Genomic DNA, 26133 nt, shown 5'->3' on the forward strand with positions numbered 1-26133 from the left:
AGATAGAACATGACAGTTGAATTTGTATAATAGAATTTCCTATTGTAAAAGAAGGTTAGTTAAGACATTTTACCAAATAAATGTAAATTTAAAGAATAAAAATGGAAAAGGGTGTGTGAATAAAGATTGAAGGTGTGTTAATAACAACATCCTACACACACACACACACACACACACACACACACACATATATATATATACAGTCCTTCTTGGCTAAGGACATCCTTACCTTGGCCTTAGGAACGGATTTCCAGTTTTTGACAACTTTTCGATCACATATTCACATATTAACTATTTAGTTCTTAAATCCTAATGTATAGATCATCTCTGCAAAATTTAAGCCAAATTGATGATTATTAAGGCATTCAAAACTGCAATTTACAATAATGAACACGAACGGTTCCGGTTCAACAGATTTGGTTTGTTCATTGGTTTAATCGAATTCGATACCTTAATTAGCAATCATCAATTTGGCTGAAAATTTGCAAAAGTGATCTATACATTAGGACCTAAGAACTGAATGGTTAAGATGTGAATATGTGATTGAAAAGTGGGCAAAAACTGGAAATCCGTTCCTAAGCTAAGTTAAGGACATCCTTAGCCAAGAAAATTTGTATGTGTATATATATATATATATATATATATATATGTATGTATATTTTTCACATTATATTTTCATAATTTGTATGAATCCAACAAACCTCGAATTCATATACATGTGTTATGAAAATCTATTAATAGAATTACATGAAATGTTTTCTATTCTTGATTGAAGAAAAAATGTTGTTGTTTAAATATAAGCATGAGTATGATAAACAGAAAAAGAACAAGAACGAAAATATTTTTTTTTCAGAAGAAAACCAAATTAGAGCCATTAGATTTTGGAAGGATAAGATTTTTTTCTTCTTCAAGAATTACATGGCATAATTTGACAAATAGGTGATGTGTAGATGTCATGATTGAGGCCACAAATATTAGGCTTCATTGAGACCAACAAGCATTTTCCTAATTCATAACCAAAGCACCGAAAAATCAAACATTGATCACTGAAAAAGATGCATTGGAAGAAGTCTGACATAGTTAACACACTATATATGATCGATAGATTGTTGACATGGCCCATCTAAGACCCCACCCTCATACTCTACAAACGCTATTTTATCTGAGTGTCTGCATTAATTCCAGCTGAGCTAAACAACTGTTGGAGTAGACACGATCGTGCTTTGTTATCCAATCTTCAAAGATCTGGGAAATGTTTGGGGTGTTTTGTTCAAAGAAACTGGTGGAAGTGGGCTGACATACTGCAAGGGGTGGCTAAGAAAAACAATGAGCAATATCATAGTAGACCTACAGAAGCTTTGGAGATGAGAACCCACATTGCTTAATGATTTGAGCAAAAAGCTTACCTACTTGTTCATATGCATAGGGGAGCATGCTTTTGTAAATATCTTGGTCTGATAATTATTTGGAGTACTCTTGATACTCTAAAAGCAAGCACATAATTTAACCCTGAAAATATTATCGTTAATACATAGTAAATAGGGATCGTTCAAATCCGGGGATTGAGGGTACACCTGTCATTGTAAAATAATTAAAGAATTAAAATAAAAATAAAGTATAATATTTACACAAATATATACAAGTAACGAAATTAAGGGGGGTTTAGACTTAGGTTTTCGAAAACTAAAATAAACAAAACAAAGAAAATACAAAAACACATATAAAAAACTAGAACGTAAGGAATAAAGATCAAAACCAATTTCATATAATCAAATTCGATTAGAACCATATAATTGATCATCTAAGTCATGAGAAAAAAGTTGATCATGTAAAACATTTGAAGCAAATAATTTTCCATATTTTACTTTCCTTTACTAATTAATCTAAGTGAAAGCACCCAGATCAATCCTATTAAACATGCAATCAAAGTCTAGAAAGCTAGCTAATCAAAACATGTTCAACGCAAAACACATAGAGAAAGGTTATCAACTCAAATGCACAGCCTAGTATGAATAAGTTCATCTATTTGCAATCCTTTTCAATTGAATTCGATTTTTGTCCAAAACCTTTACTACTTTTGATTCAAGTTCACAAAACTATTAGGTGAATCATTAACTTAAATCTAGTACCAATTATACATAAACCCTAAAAGTTTCGAATCAATTAGAATAAACATATAAAAGATATCAAGCAAGTAAATTCAATTGAACAATCTCACAAAAGCAACTTAGAATCACAAGTATAGGAATCAAAAACTTATTTAATCATAGAAATTGGACTTAAACTTTGCCCTAAAAGTTCTATGTTAACTAGAACATGTTCATACGAATTCAAACAAGGAAAACCAAAAGAGGTTACAAGGAAAAATGTTGAATTACACCGTGAATGGAGATGGTGATGAAGAACTTGAACGTTGAACTATTGAATCTTGGAGCAAGCTTCAAAACTCACGGCTTCAAGGTGGATTATGGAGGGATGCTCACGGTTTCTTCTTCCTTCTTCCTCCCTTGCTTGAAATCGCAGAAGATGAACTAGAGAATGGAGAGAGAGTTTTGACGTTTTTGTGTAATTTCTGAATGAAAGGGAGACTGTAAAACGTCAAAGAAGGGGAGTATATATAGGGGACGTTGGCCTTGGTCTCCAAGCTTCATGAATATTCTATTATTTTCCCAAAGAATTATTTAATAATTCCACATATCTTCGACCAATCACGTAGCGCCATGTAAGCCCTGGTGTGTCATCCAACCAATCAAAACTCTCCAAAATAAGTCTATATCCCTTTTAATATATTATTGCCGAAAATATATAAGGATTTTCTGATTTTCTTCATTATTTTCGGCCAAAATTCCTTTAAGGAATGTAGGGATGAACCTAGACTTGTTTTAAGCATTTTCTTGTTGTCCACACTTCTTCTTTCCTTAAAACTCTCCCTAGAAAATCTCCAACGCAATCTTTTGATTTTCTTCTTGATTTTCACGTTGCTTCCTTCTTCTCCTCTTGGTATATCACGGCAAAACACATAAATCATCCTAAAAATATCTCTTGACGTCATAAAACCCTAATTTCAATGGGCTTTTATCCATTTTGCCGAAATCCACATTAATCTAGAAGGATCTTGGCCCTCCATGTGTCATCTTCAAGCCTTGATGCCTCCTAACGTCATTTCTCTTCATTATTTCCATCATGCTTCTTGGTTGACTTAGGAGTCTTGCTTTATCAAAGTTTCCTCTTCTGAACAGGATTTTCTGGTTGAAACAGGAAAACTTCATTCTTCATTTCAACTCATTTATGCAGCCCTTTATGTCTTGTCTTTAACTCCCTCCAACGTTGACTAGCTCCTCTTTCCACTTTTGAGCTCATTTCAGCTCATTTATTCCAAGGACCTGAAAATAGAAAATATTACTAAAAATAGAAACTTTCTAAAAATAAGAAATGGAAACTTTCCTAAACTAAAATGGAAACCTTCTAAAAATAGGAAATAGAAACTTTCCTAAACCAAAAGGATTTATTTAAGGAAATAACTAAGTAAATACGAGGAAATAACAGTTAAAACGTCGCATTAAAATGCTCCTATCAACTCTAGGGTGTAAACTTGTTAGGGATCCAACCACATATGCATAGTGCATCAATAATTTCAGTTCATATATGGTTGTATACTTGTATTTGATTTTGTATGATGATCTCTTTTAAGTCTTTCCCAAAATAACGAGGGAAAAATCCTCAAATGGTACCTGAACTATCATCACTGTGTCAATCATGGCATCAGACAACATGCTTCAGACAACTACAAAAGTTTTGACTGTCGTCTGATACTTTGGGATAATAGCAAAAATTATTCTGTCGTCCGAATTTTCGAATCAAACAACAACTGTTACATTGCTGTTGTGCAATTATAAATCAGACAATGATTGTTTTTCTGATATTGTCTGAATCAATCAATTCAGACAACAGTTATTTCATTGATGTTGTCGAAGGTTTTTTTTTTTTTTTTTATTAAAGCGAGAGAGGGATTAACTCCTCGTCCCCTCTCGAAATTTTATTGATAGGAATGCAAAAATACAAACAAGCTGGAGGACTACACCAAGGCCAGCCATGAAACATATTACAAACCAACAGGAACAGTCTAGAATGTTCCAGTCCATGATATAATGAATGGGAAACCTTAAATTAAGTCTAAGCAAGGACGCAAATCCAATCATCAGTAAGAAAAAAGGACCAACACAATTAATCAACAAGTAAATCTGTAGATCGGCCATGAAACAAGATCTCGACCAAAAATTGAGGCAAAGAATCCCAACTGTGAGTACCATCATGGGATGCTCCATAGTTAGCCAACACATCTGCCGTAGCATTTCCTTCCCGAAAGATATGAGTGACGCGCAATTGTAAATGTTTCGCTATTGTCATACCATTTAACCACTCAATGTGCAGTCACCATGGAACAAGAGCCAGGGATGTGAAATATCTCACCACCACAGACGAGTCCGTCTCAATCCATAAGTGTCGCCAATCTCGTAACCTGGCAACCTGCATTGCTTCAAGAAAAGCAAGGACCTCAGCATCAAGGGAGCTGGGAACCCTCACCCTCGAAGTGAACGCATGAACAAAAGCACCCTTAGGACCGCGCGCAATACCACCATAGCCCGTAGTATCCATGTCCCAAAAGGAGCCGTCGGTATTAATCTTGATCCAAGGAGAGAGTGGAGGCGTCCAGGTCACTTTTATGAAGCCTGGAGCACTTGCTCTCAATGAAGAAATCTTTAATAGCTTAAAAATAGGGTAAGGTGAAGATGAAGAAGATGGGACAAAGGCCATACCGGCTGATTCTTTCAATTTCAATAAGAAGAAGCGCATGAACCTAGGCAGGCTAAATGAACCACCGTCATGTCTTAACCGATTCCTTTCTGACCAAAAACACCATAAAAGATTACACAAAGTGATGTGCCAAAGTAATTTCACTGAAGGAGAGAGTGAGGAAATGAAGGCCAAAGAGAGGAGATCATGTAGAGAATGCAGCTGCCGGGAAGGGAAGTTGAACATGGCAAAACACCACATCCAAACCTCCCTCGAGACTGTGCACCTCTAAAAAAGATGCTCCCATGTTTCCCCATCTAATCCACATAAGCTGCACCTAGAGGGTAGCGCCACACCTCTCCTTTGAAGCCTCTCATTGGTAAGTATCCTCTTATGAAGAATTTTCCAAGTACAAACACTTTTTCGCGGATTGATGTTGTTGAATGTTGATTAACTCAATAGTTGAAAAAATATGTTGTCTAATTGTTTTTAATGACACAATAGTTATTACTTCGTCATTGTGCAACTATTATTCAGACAATGGTAGCATTTTGATGCTGTCGTTTTTCTATGTCTGTTGTGCAATTATTATTCAGATAATGTTAGTATTTGTTGTTGTTTGACTATATCGTCAGACAATATTTTTTTGTGTCTGTTGTGTGATTATAATTCATATAATGTTAGTATATGATGTTGTCTGACTATATAATCAAACAACAGTTTTTCTATGTCTGTTGTGCAACTCTCCTTCAAACAATGACTGTGTGTGTCTCTGTTGTCTAAGCTTCTAAATCCTGCTGCCCTAATTGAGTTCCTGCACTTGGCCAAAATTCAATTTTTCGACTCCCTCCATTTTGATGACTAACTCGGCGTCGTTTTAATCTTATACTCGTCTCCACTCTGTTTCATTAATCCCCCAATTCTCCTCTCTCTCTCTCTCTCTCTCTCTCTCTCTCTCTCTCTCTCTCTCTCTCTCTCTCTCTCTCTCTCTCTCTCTCTCTCTCTCTCTCTCTCTCTCACATATTGAGACTAAAAGAATTTCTCAGACACCAAATGCCCCTGGCAATGGAGGAACCTAACACGACGACATCCTTGACGACGACTATGATGATGGTTCACGAGATTTATGAGTTCTCGGTCTTGCAGTTCTTCAATTTCATCAAGGATAAGACTGACGGCGACAAGATCAATGCCGAGCTCTAGTTCGGCTCCGCCATAGCCTACTCCCCTTCCCGTAAGATTCCCTATTCCTCTTCTCTTTTCTTTATTCTTTAGTTCGTCAATTCCTTGTTACGCTTTTCTCATATTTGTTTTTGTGCTGGATTCCATTTTCTTTCCAAATTAGGGATTTAGGTTTTTCGAAAGCTCAAGCCTCTTGCCTTCTTCATCAGTTTATTGTAAGCATTTCTCTTAGTTGATTAGGTTGAATTTGGGGATTAATTCTGGGTCTAGCTCAGTTTGATTCAATTTGTAGGGTTCAATTCAAATTGTTTGATATTTCTGATGTTGCTGCTAGTAGCTTGCATGTAGTGTTGGTTTGGGTTTTTATTTTGTGCTTGCTTAGTTAATGTTGCTCGGTAACTCGATTGTTATCTGGGTATTGGCTATTGTTGAACCACGTTACTATTATTTTTTTGGGATAATGACCATTTACACAATTTTAGCCTAAAAATTGCTCACATACTCCACTAAGACTTTTTTACTCCCATTTACTCAATCTAACATCAATTGACAGTATTGTCTTCATTTTAATTAATAAATTACACTTAAATCTCTCTCTCTCTCTCTCTCTCTCTCTCCCCTCCCCCCTCACCGATTTCTTCTCTCACCGTAGACTTTCCTTCTCTCCTCCCTGGATCGCCGTCAACCTTGTTCCATCTCTGCCGCATAGTGGAAAAACATCACCCTCTCCAACCATTCCCTTCCCCATGCCGGAATCAAAAGCCCAGAAGCAAATAGAAAAATTCTGATCGGATCCAACCCATATCGGGCCAGATTGCGCCGAGCCAAGCAACGTCACCACAATCCCATCAACTCCAATCCACCTCCGAACCCGCAACGCCACTCTACGCCGACACACCAATCCTACCCCCAGCTAGCAAGAAAAGAATCATCACCCGCCAATAGCCCTGATCTGCTCTACAACAGCACTAAACTTCATCAGACGACAATCCAAAACAGTCATCTAATGCCATTATTGGCGTAGTGGCAATGCACATTTTGGTACCTAAACTTTCAAAACTACACTCGTAGTACCTGAACTATTGCTCCGTTTCTCCATATGGTACTTCCATCCAATCTACCTAGGGCTGTCAATGGGTCGTGTCGGGTTGGGTTCGTGTCGGGTCAAGGTATTTATCGTGTTGCAAGATACAAACCCAAACCCAACCCATTTAATAATCGTGTCAAAAATTTAAACCCAAACCCAACCCATTTATTAAACGGGTTACCCGTTTCCAACCCGCTTAACCCATTTAATAAATAGGTTGTGTTGTGTTTGACAAAATGACTCATTTAAGGGTTAACAATGCGACCAATTTAACTAAAAAAATGCATAAATTGATTAAATTTGCTAAAAACTCCACAAGACGAAGAATATAAATAATTATATATAATTCATAAATAATTAAATCCAATAATTATAAAGAAAAATATTTCAAATTGTCTAATCCTATGATCAAATACTCCCAACGTCTAAAATTTCAGGATAAAATATAGCATAATCGGGTTATACGGGTTCACTTCGTGTTGGCGGGTTGACCCGTGGCTGACCCGCTTTTTAATCGTGCGGGTTCAACCCGCTTTATTTCGTGCGGGTTTCGAGTCATGTTATCGGGTCGTGTCGGAATTGACAGCCCTAAATCTACCGTTAACTTTGTCTATTAATTTTTTTATTTTTTTTTTGGAGTGAATGTCATGCTATAAGAATGAGCCACGTGTAGGCAAAGTTAACGGCAGATTGGATGGAAGTATCATATGGAGAAACGGAGCAATAGTTCAAGCACTACGAGAGTAGTTTTGAAAGTTTAGGTACCAAAATATACATTGGATCATAATTCAGATACCATTTGAGTATTTTTCCATTTTTTAAAATCTAAATTCGTAAAGAAAACTAAAGACATAACTAATTAATTAAATAAATAAAAAACACGAGTATGGTAATATTCTGGAAGGTTGCGGAAAGCGGGCGGGTACAGCGTGCGAACAAAGCTTGAAGACGTGGCCGATTCATTCTATTTCCCAGCGCAACCAACGCGGTGGAGATATTTGATATCCCAGAGTCGGCGTCTTGTGTATCAGAGAGAGAGAGAGAGAGAGGGGCAATGGCGTTGAATCCTCAGCTGTTACCTAACGGCATGCCGGTTCCTTTCGTCAACGAGATGTTCGTCTTGATCAGAGACGGCGTCGAGTTCGAAGTCGATAAGATTCCCGGGTAAGCCCCCATCTTCATCTCCATTCCATTCTTCTACTTACTTCTCAATCTTCCCTGTCCTCGATTCAATTTCTTTCTCTCTGGGGATCATCATTCCTGCGCGTTACTTTGGTTCGTTTTTAGGGTTTTTTAGTGGAATAGGAATGAGTAAAATTGTTTAATTTCCCAAGTGTTTGCAACTGCGCTAAGTCTTGAGTGGTTTCTGTGAATTTGGTGGTGAATTGAGACTTGGCCTTTGGAATTTCAGATCCGATGGAGGTCGTGTTAAAGCAAAGGGAACAATTTACTTGTCAAATATCCGCATGGTCTTTGTTTCCAAGAAGCCTGATGGTTATTTCACTGCTTTTGATATGCCCCTGGTATGTCCTCCTCCTTGCTTTTACTGCTTTTGATATGCCCATTCTTCTTTAGAAAGTGAAGTTTAGATTGTTTGAATTTAGACCTTCGTTCTGTAGCTAACGGTTTAGGAGGTTTTTGATGTGCTGTTTGTTTGTTGCCACCAGCCTGCTTATTAGAGAATGTATCTAGATTCTAGACCAGAGCTTCCGACAAAAATTGCATAGACAAGGAGGCTTTCACATTCTTTGTTCTGTGGTGTGACTCTGCAGACTTGCTAACACTTTTAGTAGTCCCGTCGAGATTAAGATAAGTTATAAATGATGTCGGAAGAACACTTTGAACAATAGAATTGTTCAAGTGGGAACTATTTTTATGTTAAATGGGATGAATGTAGGTAGTTGCCATCTATCCCCATAGGTTTACAATAGGTATGCATTTCCTGTGTTGTACTTTTGATTTTGGGAACAGTACGAAAGGAGATTTAGGTTAAAGATGAGAATATTGTTGCTAATTCAGACTTTCTTTTTGTATTTTACTCTTAAGAACTTCCCTCCGCTTTATATCAACTGTGATTCTGGTAAGTGTGCTACTTTGGACTTTTAACATTGTACTTCAGACTATTAATTACTTTTGGCTTTATTTTAAGTGCCCTCTTATGGATCTTAAGAAGGACCTTAAAATTCTGTCTGACAACCCTGCCTCTCTGATTGCTTATCTACTAACAAACAGTAGCAGCAATGAATTTAATATCATGTTCCAGTTAATTAACTTACTTTGCCTTAAATTTCTGCCTCACAAATTTGTCATAGATCAACCTAGAGCCAGCCGTAAGTACATAATCTACCATTAGGAGAAATTTAACTTTCAGTGTAAATTACCGTATGAATTACTAAGTGTTGATTTCGATGCCACATCACCTAAGCTTATGAATAATATAGTTGCTTCCACATTGCTGGCATTAGACATGGAAGTGATGGAACCATGTCTGGATATATTTCCTAGCTTATTTATTCACCAGATGGTGGTGAAGATCCAGTACCCATATTACTAACTGGATGTCTCGCCTCCTTGTTTATATGTATGTGCACACACACATATGTTTGTATGTAGATTAAAAAAAAAAAAAAATTGACAAAAAAGGGGTCTGTTTCGATCTTTATTTTGTTAGATTTGATGTAGAGCAGCTAACCTTGTCTGCCCTGGATCCAAGGTTTGTGCCAGTACTCATTATTCACTACAGTGGAGCTATATGTAATATTATTGAATCTGTGGGAAGGTCTAAGTTAGTGATTAGCTTCTTGGAGAGGTGCCAAACCTTTCATTATGTTGTAAATCCTGTTCCGCTAACGTTTTACCTTTAGAATATTTTAGCTTAAAGGTTCTTATGTTGTTTAATTGTTTTGAGATACGTGTGAGGCTAAATAGTGTTGTGGTGTGTTAGGAATGGTTTGCTTGGTCACAGATTGTAAAGATACTCGTACTAGGGCAGTTCAAGCACTTTTTATTTTTATTTTTTTAATCTATTGTCTTCTCTTATAAATATCCATGTGCTTGCATCTCATTGATCTTTTCACTTGCAGCTTTATGTCCATGGAGAGAAATTTAACCAACCGGTCTTTTTCTGCAACAATATAGCTGGTCAGGTGGAGCCTGTAAGTATACCAGGTTATCCAATGATTAACAATAAACCCTTTTCTGATTTTGGGGGTCCTAATTGTTTCAATGACAAATTTCAGGTGGTTCCAGAAAACCAGCCTGCGGCTCTTTATTCTGTCCACTCATTCAAGATTTTGTTCAAAGACGGGGGCTGTGGGACTTTTGTTCCTCTGTTTTTCAACTTACTCTCATCTGTGAGGCGATATAATCAACAATTTCAACAAGCCAATGCCCCACAGGCTTATGTGGATCCTCTACAAGCAGCACAAACTCCGGTTGATGAGATGATGAGACATGCGTAAGTGACATATTTAGCCTAAATCACAAGTCTTTGCCATATAAGCTTGTAGTCAAGTGGATGAAGAGAAGAATAGTTGGTTAAAATTATGTTTTGCTGATTTTGCAGGTATGTTGATCCTAATGATCCAACGAGAATCTTCTTGCAGCAGCCTACTCCAGAGTCTCAGCTGAGGCGGCGTACATACCAGCCACAAGCTGCCAATCAGTAGATGTGAATTGAATAGTGAATAAAAGTACATGTTTGGAGAAACACATAGAAGTGTGCTGTGTATTTGGAATTATATATGATAGATACTTGATAATGCCAAGAATGTTTCTAGTTTTCTACTTGTATATTAAGTATTAACTGAGATATTTTCGATAAAAGTGTTGAAAGTTAAGTATGGATGGATTTACATTGGGAATGTTTCTGCCCAAGTTTGCATCCCATTGCCCATTTTTCATCTCCTTACTATCAATAGGTTGCATTTGGTACCAATAGTGAACAAGTTTGTGTTGTGGACATGATGCACCGCCATATCTTTCATTTTATGTTGCACTTTGGAATCGAGATGTAAAACTTGTTTTCCGTTCAATGTTATCATACACACCAGGTATAACAAATTATGGTTGCAAAGCTTACATGGCATACAATACAAGGGTGAGTTTCTGCTTCAAAAGTGTAAACTCCACAAAAAACATCCATCTCTTTTTCTCACAGTGGCAATTTGGACACACCCAAAACCCAGAATCACAAAGCAGGAACTAGAAAGATGGACGCTGCGACCCTCTTTTGAGCCACAGCTGGTAAGCAGTCATGTGGAAGGAATCATATCCCTTGGGAGTCTTGTGCCAAACAAAGTGCCTTCTGACGCTCAACAAATTCCGGTACATGTTCAGGTAAGTCTTCTTTGTTATCGACAGCAACGTCTTCTTCAACGAAGCAGCCTCATTGTGGTTAATGATGACCGAAAATGTGGTCCAGTTCAACACATTAGCAAAAGGAAGCTCATAGTAATTCGACATTATAACAGGGACACACCCATAGTGTATAGCATCACTGACCCTGGCAGTGTTCACCTCATAGCCCTTAACATGGAGGCAATACTTGCTCCTCTTAAACCCTTCTTCATAAGGATAAGATGGGTTCTCGGAGAAGATGTCCATGTGAGTATCATTGCCCCATAAATCCACTAGCTGCTGCCTCACAATCGAGTTTTGAACCCGCCCAGCAAAGAACACAAGCTTGTCCCTGCATATACATTGTTTACATTATCATGTAATCATTCACATTGTTGAAACCCCAATTGCGAAAATGGAATCAGTACCTCAATTTCGGGGGATTGAGGGTTTGCTGAGGCGGGCGAGGCCAGACTTGAGGCATGGAAACGTCTTTGTGGGCGACATAGAACCTCTGAAAGTAGCTGGAGGAGCAAGTGAGCTGAATGGCATTGTTGCGCAAGGCATTGTGTTTCGCCATGGCTTCTCTGCAAACAGAGTGGCAGCAAGCATAGAAATGATCCAAACCCATGGAGGCATTCCAGAAAGGAAACCCTTGGCTAATCTCATTGGTGTAATGAGCCACAAATTCGGAAATGGCATCCTCCGAGTGGACCCTTGGGTCGTTTCGGAGAAGATTGACCGAAAACGGCAAGAAATAGAGATCAGCTTCTTCGGGATTGTGGGTAATGAGTGGGCTCTCAATCAGAGCCAGCTTGAACATGTGTTCACTGAAGTAGTTTCCCATTTTGGGGTCGAATGGGTTTGGGTGGGGGTCGAAAATCTGAGCAAAGGAAGATGAATTAGTGGGGTAGACGTAGATCTTGAAGCTCCGGATCATGTCCTTGAAGTCGGCGGCGAAGAGCTTGAAGCTGTGATAAGGGCTTGAATCAGAGAGTGAGGATTGAGGCGAGAGACCCAAGTTGGAACTGTAATGGGTGTTGCGGAGGAGAGAGGTTGCGACCCATAAAAACGAGGAGGCTGCCAAGAACACCATTGCAAGGAAGACCCCTTGCTTCAGTTTGGGCCTTTTCTTCAGGTACAAGAACAAAGCTTTCATCTTGGTGCTTCTTCTTCTTGTTGTTCTTAGATCCACACTTGGCATAAGAGAAGTGAATAGTGAGAGAAAAATAGAGTAAGCAAATGAACAAAGCTGCCGTCTTTCACTCCCTCTTTATATTTATTACCATTTTGGTCTCTGACCTTTTTGGTAACCGACAAAACGACGACGTGTGAAGCTGGGCCTGGGCTAGTTCTATATGTACAAGCAAGAGAAGAAGGAAGATGACGGCCCCCATTTGAATTTTGAAGAGAAAGATTGAAGCTTTATTCAAGAATGGCTAGCTGGGTTAGGAGTGCACAGCTTCATTCTTATCCTTCTCTTCATCCCCATCAATCTTTGAAGAAGAGGCTTGAGATTCAACAGCAAAGTCATGTTATCAGCCTACCCAATTCTCATCGTCATCTCCGGGGAAGAGTCTTCTGCAACTTTGATGATGAAGCCGCCAAGAAACAATCGCAGCCGCAACCAACTGGGATTCAACTCTACTCTGAGATTGAGAGGTTTTTGTTTTTGTTTTAAGCTGGTTTTGTTTTGAATTCTGGTTTGATTGTTACTCTATAAAGTTGTGGTTTCGAATTCAATCCTTGTCTTGTTGCTTGTTTCAGGTTACTTACTGAGACTGTGAGGCAATCCCAGAGTGGTTGGAATGGTTCGAGTGACTGGAGTCAGATAGAGGTATCATTTCATTTTCATTCAGCTTATATGGATCGTCACATGGGACCTTTTTAGTAAGGAAGGTGTTATTGTCTATTTCAGGGAGCATGGGTTCTGAAACCGAAAACCTTGAAACCCACGGCAGTTGTACATTTTATTGGTGGTATATTTGTTGGAGCTGCCCCTCAGCTCACCTACCGTTTCTTTCTTGAGCGACTAGCAGAGAAGTGAGATTCAGTTCTTGTAGATGCTGACTTTAAGTAAATAAATTGATTGGTTTGATGACTTGTATGATCATATGCTCTCGTGTTTGGGAGTGCTTTAAATCCCCAGTTGCGTTACATAAGCTGATTTCTTTGAACTCCAGAGTGTAGTTTTGTTATTTTGGGATCAGAAATTGAATTTGGTTATGCAGTTGTCTATTATACTCTTTAAGTTATTTGATGCCGGTCAATCTACTATTAGTAAACTGTATTAAAATTTTATGAACAAGTCATATTGTTTGCTGTAGGGGAATTTTGGTGATTGCAACACCATATGCTAGTGGGTTTGATCACTTCTTCATTGCAGATGAAGTTCAATTCAAGTTTGATCGTTGTTATCGGTTTCTCAAAGACACGGTGAGTTGTTCTACATTATGTTCATAAGCTCTTCACCTCTGGTTCAGCTTTATTTTCTTACAGAGGTGAACAAAACCTAAGATGTGCTTGGTTGTACAGATTGAAGATCTTCCTATTTTCGGCGTTGGTCATTCTTTGGGATCTGTCATCCACCTTTTGATTGGTACAGCCAATATTTTGTATTCTCTCCTGACACACTTCTTTCAATGGTGCATGTGATTGGTACTTTAGAAATTTCATACATTGGTCAAATCGTTGGACAGGTTCGAGATATGCTATTCAAAGAAATGGGAATGTGTTGATGGCATTCAACAACAGGGTATTTACCTTCAGAACTTACCAATAGGAAACAAACTAACAAAAAAGGACACACAGAAGAATGGATCATTCCAAGATTTATGTTTTGTAAAACCATTTCTATAAAACATTTTTGATTCAAAAATATGGCTCTTCCACAATTTAACAGGAGGCGAGCTCCGCTGTTCCTATATTCTCACCTGTTCTTGTTCCAGTTGCCCAAAGCCTGGGACCAATTTTAACACAGATCGCAGCATCACCAACATTTCGACTAGGGGTAAGATTACTATTTATTTAATAGGTATATACAGAAGTTTTTGAAATATGCTACATAAAGATTGATTTCTTATTATCCTCTCATCAAGTTATTGGATGTACTCACTGTTAGCAAATAACATGAAGCTGCAACATGTGGATCTTTTCATGTAACCATGTTTATCAAGACTATATATCTTTTTCTTCTCTATTCAGAATTGTTGACTTGCATTAAAGACTCCAGAACAGATGTCTCATCAATTCTTATGAAAATGCTTGCAGGCTGAAATGACTCTCAGGCAATTTGAAAACCTTAGCCCACCCATCATGAAGCAAGTTATGCCTTTAGTGGAGCAGCTCCCACCCTTGTATATGGATTTAGTCAATGGAAGAGAAGATTTTGCTCCAAAACCTGAAGAGACTCGGCGACTTGTAAGCAAACCTTTATTTATTAACAAGTTAATCTAGTAATCTAGACTTTATTGGATAGCTTTTCTTTATTATCATACAATATTTAACCAATTGGTGGAGTTTAACCATTTGCTTAGCTGTTATGATTGTATCCAATTAGCCCCTTATATTGATTTGTTTGCACTTTGTGATTCACACCTAAAGCTATTCTGCCTCAGTAAGAATCTGAATATAAGCTTCATAAGAAATAAATATCCTCTTTGGAAGCCCAAAAATACGCCTATTTACCAAAGTCTGTTAAGGAGGTTTTTTTAGGTTCATGGTAATCAAAAGAGAGATCATTTACACACAACATAACAGTGATTTATGTCAGTAGCGAGTCCTTATATGGATATAACCAATAGGATATGGATGTATCCAACTAGTAAGGCTTAATGTGAAGAATTTTACTATTGATCAATTGCAAAGTGCATAGGATGATGGTACAGCAATCTTTTGGGATAGATATGGTTTTCTTCTTTCTGTCTTTTTTTTTTTTTAATTCAAAGCAGTTCAAGAAAAGTTAGAGATGTACGTTTTCTTTTCATTTTTGTGGTAGAAAGCAACTCTGTCTTAATATTTTTGTGCTTAAGTATCATGTATTTGCTGCCGTTGCTGTATTTGTTTATTAGCTGGCCGATATTTGACATTTAAGTTTCAGAAGTGGCTGTTTGGTTCTGCTGTTGTACCTTCTGACTTTATTTTATCAAAGCTGTTTTCCACAGGAAAACAGTGACTATCTACTGCAATTTTCTTTAAGTTTCCCACTTGTAATATCCACCTATTGATGCTTTCTCCAGATAAAATCATACTACGGTATTTCCAGGAATCTTCTAGTGAGATTCAAGGATGATACAATTGATGAGACTTCAGTATTAGCACAGGTGCTAAGTTCAGATTCAGCCATAAGCACTATGCTAGACATGTCAACTCGCCTATTGCCCGGAGATCACGCGCTTCCTTTGCAACAGGTGATCCTTGTACCAACTCTTTGGTCGAACTATATATACATGACTTTTAACTATCTATGGTTCAAATGCATATTTGGAATCGGATCCATAAGACTCGGCAATTTAGATGACATTTCTATCTTGCAGGCTATACCAGATGTGCCTCCAGCAATGGCAGATGCAGTAAATCGCGGGAGTGAGATGTTGGCCAATCTCACTGTAGGAACGCCATGGGAGTCGGTTGCTAAAGAAATGGGCAACTCATTAGGCGTAGACTCAACGAAGATCCTTCGTGCAGAAGTGTCCAAAGACCTAGACCTTCTTGTGAATGTTATTGCATCTTGGATAGCTTCCAATACAGGTCCAAGGCTTTTGAAGCCATGAAAAATAGTACCATATAAATGATAGAAACTTAGAAAGCAATTTTCTTATCTCCCTTATACAAGGTATACAGGAATATGGTATTTTATAGGCCAATTAAAAGAATTGCTTTTGCTTTGTTTCGGTTGTACTGTTCGTTTTAATGTCATTTCAGGGATGTACAAATGAAACATGTTTATACAAGCTTGTTTTAGTGTATATAGTTGTGATTCATAAAATCGTAATCTCACCGTATATCCATTTTTCATAGCATTAGGCATGAATATGATCATTAGGATCAATTATTTGCTTGCCCCAATCCAAACCATATAATATAAGACCATATGGCAACTCAGTTGCCAGATATATACATCAATGCGTAGAGGAAAGCGCAATCTATCTGACTTCTTAGTTCTTAATTAACAAAAAGTTGACGCATGGAGAAGGTCAAGGTCCACACTCCTACTATCTGGCCTAGTGGCATCTCTAATCCTCATGATACAGATACAGGCCGAGGCCAAATCGGGCACATGCCCTGCAGAAAGCTATTTCCTCTGCTGCAGCAACTGGATCAACAATGTTGCCATCACTGGGTGAAACTGTTCCAGTTGACTCCCGGTGTGCCTGTGGTTAGATGAACATAAAAGAGATTAGAGAACCTGATTATCACAAGGGATACAATATGAGTATGTGGAGATAAAGAATATGACAAGATTCCATTGCTGTGAAATCACAATTAACATTGTCGTTACACTATCAAATTTTATAAAGCACACCAGCCACCAAACAGAGCAAAGGGACTCTTCATTATATAGAAATTTCACAACTTGTGGGAGAGCCTCCCTCAAGTTAGTTGGCTACATGAACTATACATCAACAACTCCTTATATTTATGACATCTCAATTTCAACATGCTTAGCATCTTCCACAACCCCATGCTAGCGGAATTTAGGCATGAAAAAATTATAGTCCATAGATCTCTAACCTACTACCACCAAATTACCTTCTGACTTGTGTTCTAACTAATGCTAAGCGGATGTGCCATAAGATTTGACATAATACTCATGGTACTAGTCAACCACCAGAATTTGTTTTCCAATTTGACAGAGCAAACAGGCATAGACAACTACAGCATCCCTTATATTTGATAATGACCAGCTTACCCTGCCAAAATGAATAATATGAATTTGGGCTTCCTAATACTTGAATTTTTTTCTTTCCCTCCAGATCAAAGGCCCCATAGAGTAATAAGGGTCAAACACCAACTACTTTCAGCCTAATCTTAGTAGAGGGCCAGAACTAAATTGTCATGGAGAATGCAAAAGTTTCTGCCGGAACCTGCTTTTTTGAACTTGATGACATCTGATATTCCGGCGTAACTCTCAAACATAAAGACATCAATCTGTTATACCATACTGGCCAACACAAATCAGAGTCTGGCCAGTATTTCAAATCCCTAATTGTTCTATTTCATTGTTCATCTTTGGTTATTTACTGAAAATCATAGCTAAGGTGGGCGAGATGGTACCCTGCCTATGTAGTGATTGGCAGAGAGTGGACTATTTAATGCCAGCGCATAAAATGAACTTCAATCTCCAGTTATGACAGAAAGACTTCTAAGGTAATGTATGATAGAACGTGATAGAAACTCAGATGTATAGTATTATTGGTTAAAATTCATATATATTGCGATAAATAAACTAAACTAAATGATAGTAGAGCCAGACCTCTGCATCGGATCCTCGTACAGTGACACGGTATACCACAGTCACACTTCCATTGTCAGAAAATATTACATCACGGATTTCTCCACACCATCCTGCCAAGAAGAGTGTTAACAACTAATAATATGTGGAGGCTTATAAATATATAAGAGTGAGCTAAATAAATGGCAATGCTGAAAGAAAAGTAGAAAACATGACGGTTTGAAAACTGCCTGCTAACGAATTTGAATACGGGGTTGGTCAACCCATAATGCCGGCTTCGGGGTTTCGCAAACTGAAAACAAGTTTTGAATGAGTGCAATAACTAGATAAGGTCTCACTACCAGCTACTATAGGGGCCAAGCTTTTGAACACACATGTGAGTGTACCCGGTTGGTGGTTGCAGACAATTAACATATGTACTTTGAAAGAAAAGCAAACATGTGGATGCTAAGATGACACCACAGAGAGTACTCATATGGAAGTTAAATCATACCATGTTAGAATGACAGATCAAGTAAAAAAATCTATATGCCAAAAATACACAACCTGCAACCGACAATGTACAACTACACAAAACTGAAACAAGTTGCAGGCATCTATTGCTTTGTTGAAATCAGATAAGGAAACCAGTTGAGCAACAAATTAAAACACGCATCAGGCTTTTGACAGCAATAAAATCTTAGCCGAAAATTCTAACAAGAAACACATGATCATGTGCTAATGAATTTTGCAAACTGCAAGCAAATTGAAGTAAAGACACACACCAGGAGCATAGAAACTCAGCATCCGGTTCGCATGGTACCTACAACAACACACAGAAAATCAGCTCAGAATCGCAACCAAAAAAAAAAAAAAACCCGAAAACCAGAGTCAAGAGAAAATGAAAAATCACCAAGGAATGAAGGTGGAGCGAGTGCTGGGAGGTGTACTGATGATGTTATCAGGAATCCTCTTGTTGAGGTCCCTGAGAATCTCAGCCAGAGGCCGAGTGATACACGACGAGTTATACGAAAACGATTTGTCTAAGGGCACCACATAATTCGAATTGGGCACCCCACAATTCTTCCCAGCATCGCTGCTCTTACACACACAAAACCCCCTTCGGTTTCTTCTCCAGACTTCACCTCCGGCCACTCTCCCGACCTCGATCTTCGGCGAATTGACAGAAAGAACCGATTTTGGGAGCAGGGCATTGGCGGCAGTCGTGGTCTGCAGAGCCATTGAGGTCAAAGATTTGACCTTTAGTGCCTCCGGCGATCAAAAACAGGGAGAGAGAGAGAGAGAGAGAGAGAGCAACTGAGTGGGTGAGAAATGAGGAAAGGAATTGATTGATGGGTTTGGTTTAGCAAAAAAATGGGGAGAGACGTGTCTTCAAAGCTCGGGCCTTTTTTGAGCTTTTTTCTTTCCTTCTTTGCTTCTTGTTTAGGTTACAGGCTTTTTATTAACATAGTCGTACACTGACCGGAGCAATCAGACTGTGACAGTGACTGACCCGACCCGGAACCCGAATGGATTCGGATGGATGTGATCACCTACTTCTTCATTCTACTTATTCCTTTGCTGTCCGCTTCTGGGAACGAGTCCTACCTACCCCCCTCTCATGTCCTTTGCGCACCAACCACGGTTAACCGGTACCCAACTTTTCTAACCCAAAAATTGTATTTATTTCCAACGGTCCAAATATTAAAGAGGGGGGACATTTATTTTCAGAATTTATATTTTATTTCAGGAAAATTAAATAAAAATGTTGACCAAAAAAAATATATATTGCGGCACCTTTCAATATTATTTGGTGGTGGCATTAGTTTTTCTTTTGTAAGTGAGAGATTGTGTGACTCTCAAATGACTAAATTTTATGTATTTTCACTTGTTGATGTAATATATCGTATGTCCTTGAAGGAACTATAAATAAATTAATTAATTAAAAATCTTTAAAATTAAAAAGTTAATGATTTGCATAAACCAGCTATCAATTAAGAGGAGTGATTGAAATGAATTTAACCCAAAATTATAAAGTGTCCAACAGTTCAAGCATGAGAACTCCCTAATAGACGTGGTAAACAATGGGACAGGGACAATTGTAGTTATATCCTAAATAATGAAGCCGTATTCTTGCAAATTCCATGCTGGACACCTTAAAATTGCGTTTCTTGTACAAAGAACAACAGTACCTAGTGTCCTTGTTTATTAGATAGCCAAGTAATACTTGGAACAAAAAACATAAATATGGTTGTTGGAATTGATACCTACTTCAATAGTTTAGTACGAAATATAGCCAAGCACTCGCCACCTACTTCAATAGTTTAGTACGAAATTGATACCTAGAAAGTATCTGACCTCATATCCAACCATTCAGCAAAGTCACAAACCAAGGCTGAGCTGGTGATATGGACATAGGAGAGTGGTTAACCTGTGACAAATAGGGAAGTTTCATGGATCAAACCATGACTACAAGCAAATTGGTATCTTACCCACAAGGGAGATCATATCAAAATGTTTGCCATGTACAGATCCATGGACAGCAGCATGACATAATTACAAGAGCACCAGATGCATCTAAGTCAAGCAAAACCAAACAAAAGTATTCTATTGTTTGCTGACTAATACATTTGATACTTCTACATCTTCGTTACTGACATATCAGCCAAGTAATCTAACTAACTATGACAGTACCTAAACCACACCAACTATCGCAGTCCAGCTTTGTGCCGATAAGTAATGGCTGTGATTGAGCAGTAGTGAATCTTTGCAGTTGTGTGTTAGGTGCTCTTCATCGAGTGGATTGCATTCACATCATGCAGTCATCCGTGTTACCTGTCATTTGTAGCATGCGATATTAGACAAAAGTCCTCAGGATCAGTAAACAATTACACTCCAAAACCAGCAAGTCCAGTTACTACCTTTTCCAGCTTTCTTTGGAAAATCAGCTGCACTTCACTGCGGAGGCTTTCTACATCCATTGCATAATCTCTGTGGTATTCCTCTACCATTAAGTCCTGCAGCTGCTGCCTCATTCTCTCCAATGCAGCATCCAACCCACAAAAGTCCTTAAACACCAGAGCTTCAGTTGTCTTGAGTCGCAGAAGACTCTTAATTGCAATGAGGGCCTGCATACCATTGCAAACAATGACTAAATGATATTAGACCTACTTAGATCGTAAAGTTATCTACTTCCTAGCACACCAATACTTGAGGCATCTCTTAAACAAGATATATTGAAAAGAAGATTCTAGCCTTTCACACCTTTTCCTGTAGGTGAAGATCAGCAGCTGATGTTAGATCAACAACAGACTTCAAGAAAATGCGATTACTGAAAAAGGGCCGCTCGTCCTTATCTGTATTTCCTAATTGAAACTCTGCAAGATCTCCCAGAAGAACCACAGCTCTTATGCGCAGTCTGTTACCAATGCTCGAATCACTCACAATGTCCTAAACACAATTGCCAGTTCAGTTACACAAAAAACAGACAGCAACATCTACTTCAAACACTCTGCTTTACTCATTCTAATCAGTTACCTGAAGCAGTTTTTCACCAGATTCCTCATAGAACATTTCCTGACCAGCTATATTATTCCTCAGCAAGGCTGAAACAGCATAAATTGCCTTAATGGCTTCTTCCACAAAGCTCGATTTTACCATCTTCATTAGCTTTGACAGTGCCCCAAGTTCCAAAACCTAAGATGATTTCCAATTCAGTCAATCAAAATAGTCTAAATCACATAACTCCAAAGCTAAAGACCCCTGCATATGTGCTTTCATAAATTCGACGCATACCTGCTTCTGCACAAGTGGATTGTTCTGACTAGCCTTCCCAATAATCCATGCAGCCATTTTCCTCGTCTCTGAATCAGACTGATCAAGCTCTCCTATCACCACAGCAAGTCCTCCAAGCTTGTTCAAATCTAACACCACAAAATTAACTATGTCACTAACTTAAATTCCTTCACAAACTCCAATACCTAAATCCTAATTGCAAACACAAATGAAAATCTCACAAATCAAACCTACCATTTGCATTGTCAATCGGCTCAACAAGCTCCAGCAGCTCCTCCATAGCCCGGTGCCGATCTTCGAGCGACAACGACGAGTTCTTCAGGTCGAGTATCGCCACCTTCATCAGCTGAGCATCCGACGGCGTTTTGAGCTCCTCCATGAGCTGCTTTATCTCGAGCCGCCGCTTGTTCAGGTCGGAAGGGTTCAATCCCTGCACCTCTTTCGCCGCTTCTTTCAATTGATCGGGATCCGAGTGACCCAACGCCCACTGCAACATCGAATCGAGCGAGGAGAAGCCTCCGTCGGCGTCGAAGTCGGCGTCCACGGCGGAATCGTCAACCCTAGGCTGAAGCTGAGCCTGAGCCTCCTCTTCCGCCGTTGACCAGTATAAACCTCCCGACTTGTTATTACTCCGGTCTGCCGTAACGGCCGTAACCATCACCGCCGTCAACGTTAACGCTACCATCCATGAACTCCGAAGCTCCATCTTCTTCTTCTTCTTCTTCAGTGGACTCTGGAAGGAGACTCCGCTCCTCTCTCTCCCTTTTTAATCTGAAAAATAGTAATACGTCATCTCGTGTAACCATCGCCGTTGATCAAATATCCGACGGTGGTTAGGAGCTTGACCACGTGGCAATTCTTGTCTTTCAATTTTTAATTAATTGTGGCTGAAACCATTCTTAAAAAATAAAAAAGTAAAAAAATTGTTTTGTCTAAAATCAAAGTCGACGGTGACTCCGAAACATTGATAGATTTTATCGACAATAAAATAACAGTTTCTATCTATTTCTCCACTAACATTTCAGCATCTGTCAAGCGAGATATTGCTAGTTGTCTTGGAATTCAGCATAAATCTACTATTGATCGCTATTTAGGTGTCCAGAATATTGTTTGCTGGAAAGACTTACTTAACTTTAATGATCTTTCTTGTTGTGAAAGTTGAGAAGAAATTTGGAGGTTGGAAATCTCATACTCTTACTCGACATTACTTAAGTCCGATCTTTTAGGCATGTCAAATCACATCTTATCTTGTTTTAAATATCTTAAAAGACTCACTGATAGACTGAATAAGGAATTTAGATCTTTTTTTTCTTGGGCACGTCTCAACCTCATGTTGATTGGAGCCAACTTTGCCTTCCTAAATCTAAAGGGGGTTTAGGAGTCCGTCAACCTAGCCATTTTAATCATGTTACTTTTGCCAAACTTGGTTGGAAAGTGTTGGCTCAACCGGATAATTGGTGGGTGCAATTGGTCGCTAAGAAGTATCTTAAGCAAAATCACTTTTTCACTGTTCGGAAAAAAAGTTCTTACTCTCTTGCCTGGAAAGGCGTTTTAGATGTTAGGTCTCTATTATCCTAAGGGATTAGATGGATCGTCGGGAATGGTAGTTCCATTTTGTTCTGGTCCTATAACTGGGTGCTTCCGTTTCCTTTGTTTTCCATTATTCCTGAGCCAAATAGACACAAATTAGATTGGTCTCTTACAGTGGATCACTTTATCCAAAATATGACTTGGGATGTTGCAGCTTTGAACAATTTACTCCCACAGGATATTGTCCAAATGATTTCAACTATTCCTTTGCCTATTCAACCTAGACCTGATAGGTTTGTTTTGGGTTAGTCTGCTTCAGGACAGTTCACAATTAAGAGTGCTTCTTGGATTCAGATCCAACATATGCCAAACCATTCCCGAGTTGATTTGTTAACTAAACTTTGGAAACTGAATATTCCTCCGAATGTTAATCTTTTTGCTTGGTCTTTGATCAGAAATGGCTTCAAAACTAGGGATAAGATTGCTCCATATAATAACAATGTTTCGCCTCTATGTCCTTTTTGTTTATAGAGTGTGGAGTCAGTGGATCATCTTTTTATGCATTGTCGATTTGCACAACAGGTTTGGAATAATACTACTTCACCTAAGCCTTTTCATTGGGATCGATCTTTCATTGATTGGCTTCATCATATTGGTAGTATTTCGTTATATCAGGACAATCTTGGTTCCATTCTTCTAATTGCTTGGTCTATTTGGAACTGTAGAAACAAAGTAATTTTCCAAAATATTACTAATTCTCCTGCTCATTGTGTTTTTCAAGCCTTTAGTTTAAAGTCAAATTATTTACAGGCTGATCCCAAAGTTGTTCTTCCAAACTTGTCTAAGTATTTTCATATTAAATGGCAACCACCAAATATTGATGGCTCTATTAAAAATGGCACTTGATGGCCTCATAATTTGATTCCATTATTTTCAAACACATTTATAGATAGGCAAATTCCGTGGCCGACTGTTAGTAAATTTAGCGCACCATAATCAAAATCCCCTTGTTTGGTTTTTTTTTTTTTTGTTTCTCCCTTGTTGTGTCCCCAACGTTCTATTTGGATCGGTTGGGAGGGGGTGTTCCCAGAGGTTTTGTGTTTTAGTTGGTTGTCTTTTATTTTGTCATCGAAAAAAAAAAACATAACACTTCTCTTTGGAAAATTCATATGCCGGTTGCCCGTTTACAGCATCAAATATTTTGCTTCACAATTCTCTAATATTGAGTTCAAACTTCAAACACGTTTGATGCGAGGCAAATTTTGTGGCTGATGTACTTGCCAATTTGGCTAGCTAAACATTTGTGTTTTAAATGTTTTTAATTTTAATTTTCATGAGTTAGGTTGTATTAGGGGTTTTTCTTTATAATTTATTTTCTTCATTGAAAAAAAAGAAAATTGTGGCTGCAACAACCACTTGGTGCAGTAGGTTTGGTCGAGCGGTCTAGAATGAAACTCTAGATTCAGCGTTCGAGTCTCAACTCCCATCATCTGCTGGCCACAAAGTTTGAGGGGCCTACGGCAGAGGATTAGTTTAACTTTTCTAGAATATCTCTATAGACTTCCGTCTGAATATTGATTAGGTAAGTGTGTTACTAACTCGCTAACATAACTTTAAAAAATAAAATAAAAAACGACACCGTCCCGGCTGATTTCAACGAAAAGATAAACGACGTCGTTGCGAGAATAGGCGCACAAATAACCAACTGTTGAGGGCGGTAGCAAATTAGAATTAGGTTTTCAAGTTGTGGACCTTGGAGCTCCGACTGAGACTTACACAGATAGTGGAGCAGAAATTTGGGGTTTAGGGTTTTGGGAGAGTAAAGGAAGCTGGTTACTGCGAAAAGTAGAAGAAGATGGTGAGGCTGACTGCGGATTTGATATGGAAAAGCCCACACTTTTTCAATGCGCTTAAGGAGAGAGAGCTGGATCTTCGAGGTACTTGCTTTTTTTCCTCTGAACCATTCGAAATTTCCAAATTCCGATCCCACATTAGGGTTCTAGGGTTGGCGAATTTATCTGTTTCCGCTTTTTTGTTCTCAGGTAATAAGATACCTGTAATCGAAAACTTGGGAGCTACAGAGGTATGGAATTTAGTTTTAAAAGAAGTATTATCCTGAGTGTTGTTTAGATTATTGGGTTTTATGTTGAGCTGCTTAAAGTTACTGAGTGGGTTTTGCTTTTAATCCGAACAGGACCAATTTGACACCATTGATTTGTCTGACAATGAAATTGTGAAGCTGGAAAACTTGCCCTATCTTAATCGTTTGGGTACTTTGATTATCAATAACAATAGAATTACCCGCATCAATCCCAACATTGGAGGTAACTTCAATTCATTAACTTTGTATGCACTGTTATCTTTTCGTACTCTGTATGTTTGTTCTGTGTGCTTAATACCTAGTTTGTTTTTTTTATTTTTATTGCAGAGTTCTTGCCAAAGTTACATACTTTAGTACTTACCAACAACAGGCTAGTGAACTTGGTAGAGATTGATCCTCTTGCATCCCTTTCAAAGTTGCAGTATCTTAGCCTGTTGGATAACAACATCACAAAGAAACCCAATTATAGGCTGTACGTGATTCACAAATTAAAGTCGCTTCGGGTTCTGGATTTTAAGAAAGTGAAAGATAAGGTGAGTCCTTTTTAAGGTGCCAAACTCATGTTTCTTGTTTTTGGCCTGGTTCTACTTTCTGAGACCAGCTGCCTAGTAATAACATATTCATGAAATACCACAACTTTGTGCTGCAATGTATAGTCTAGGAACACCACAACTTTGTGCCTCAATGATGGTATAGTTGAATCTCACATGTAAGATTAAACAGTTAGCTTTACAGAGAAATATGGTAAAAATGTTACAATAGTTCCAACTGTCATTTTCCTGACAGTGGTTTTCCCAAATTGAACTGGAAATTTAATTGTTCTCTATGGATGGCAGGAGAGATTGGAAGCAAAAACTTTGTTTGCATCTAAAG

The 26133-nt window shown here is 38.4% G+C and overlaps 6 protein-coding genes across 6 annotated transcripts in view; 3 read left to right on the forward strand and 3 right to left on the reverse strand.

Moving 5' to 3' along the window:
* Positions 1–7999: 7999 nt before the first annotated feature.
* LOC112200652 lies at positions 8000–10939 on the forward strand. Its single transcript, XM_024341670.2, has 5 exons — positions 8000–8227; positions 8475–8586; positions 10147–10218; positions 10303–10520; positions 10629–10939. Exons 1-5 carry the CDS (start codon positions 8118–8120, stop codon positions 10729–10731), a joined length of 615 nt encoding a protein of 204 aa, XP_024197438.1. The 5' UTR covers positions 8000–8117; the 3' UTR covers positions 10732–10939.
* Positions 10940–11068: 129 nt separating this feature from the next.
* LOC112200651 (probable glycosyltransferase At5g03795) lies at positions 11069–12650 on the reverse strand. Its single transcript, XM_024341669.2, has 2 exons — positions 11830–12650; positions 11069–11753 (listed from the first exon to the last, which is right to left on the reverse strand). The coding sequence occupies exons 1-2, from the start codon at positions 12603–12605 to the stop codon at positions 11267–11269; spliced, it is 1263 nt and encodes a 420-aa protein (XP_024197437.1). The 5' UTR covers positions 12606–12650; the 3' UTR covers positions 11069–11266.
* On the forward strand, positions 12643–16365 carry LOC112200650. Its single transcript, XM_024341667.2, has 10 exons — positions 12643–13063; positions 13169–13238; positions 13320–13444; positions 13729–13837; positions 13937–14000; positions 14101–14156; positions 14304–14411; positions 14672–14821; positions 15640–15810; positions 15937–16365. The coding sequence occupies exons 1-10, from the start codon at positions 12837–12839 to the stop codon at positions 16171–16173; spliced, it is 1317 nt and encodes a 438-aa protein (XP_024197435.1). The 5' UTR covers positions 12643–12836; the 3' UTR covers positions 16174–16365.
* Positions 16366–16406: 41 nt separating this feature from the next.
* Positions 16407–19275, reverse strand: LOC112200653 (DNA repair RAD52-like protein 2, chloroplastic). Its single transcript, XM_024341671.2, has 4 exons — positions 18748–19275; positions 18620–18657; positions 17877–17968; positions 16407–16773 (listed from the first exon to the last, which is right to left on the reverse strand). The coding sequence occupies exons 1-4, from the start codon at positions 19074–19076 to the stop codon at positions 16636–16638; spliced, it is 597 nt and encodes a 198-aa protein (XP_024197439.1). The 5' UTR covers positions 19077–19275; the 3' UTR covers positions 16407–16635.
* Positions 19276–20274: 999 nt separating this feature from the next.
* Positions 20275–22373, reverse strand: LOC112200911 (hsp70 nucleotide exchange factor FES1). Its single transcript, XM_024341921.2, has 6 exons — positions 21864–22373; positions 21630–21757; positions 21372–21530; positions 21099–21284; positions 20756–20962; positions 20275–20669 (listed from the first exon to the last, which is right to left on the reverse strand). The coding sequence occupies exons 1-6, from the start codon at positions 22333–22335 to the stop codon at positions 20649–20651; spliced, it is 1173 nt and encodes a 390-aa protein (XP_024197689.1). The 5' UTR covers positions 22336–22373; the 3' UTR covers positions 20275–20648.
* A 2507-nt stretch (positions 22374–24880) lies between these two features.
* Positions 24881–26133, forward strand: part of LOC112195769 (U2 small nuclear ribonucleoprotein A') — a 3588-nt gene continuing 2335 nt past the window's right edge. Inside the window, exons 1-5 of the mRNA XM_024335967.2 lie at positions 24881–25096; positions 25202–25242; positions 25354–25483; positions 25588–25793; positions 26097–26133. The exon at positions 26097–26133 is cut by the window's right edge and continues 128 nt beyond it. Coding sequence (XP_024191735.1) covers positions 25015–25096; positions 25202–25242; positions 25354–25483; positions 25588–25793; positions 26097–26133 — 496 coding nt within the window. The 5' untranslated portion in view covers positions 24881–25014. The remainder of the gene's footprint in view (positions 25097–25201; positions 25243–25353; positions 25484–25587; positions 25794–26096) is intronic.

This window comes from Rosa chinensis, chromosome 4 (genome assembly GCF_002994745.2).
Source record: "Rosa chinensis cultivar Old Blush chromosome 4, RchiOBHm-V2, whole genome shotgun sequence".
Classification (NCBI taxonomy): Eukaryota; Viridiplantae; Streptophyta; class Magnoliopsida; order Rosales; family Rosaceae; genus Rosa; species Rosa chinensis.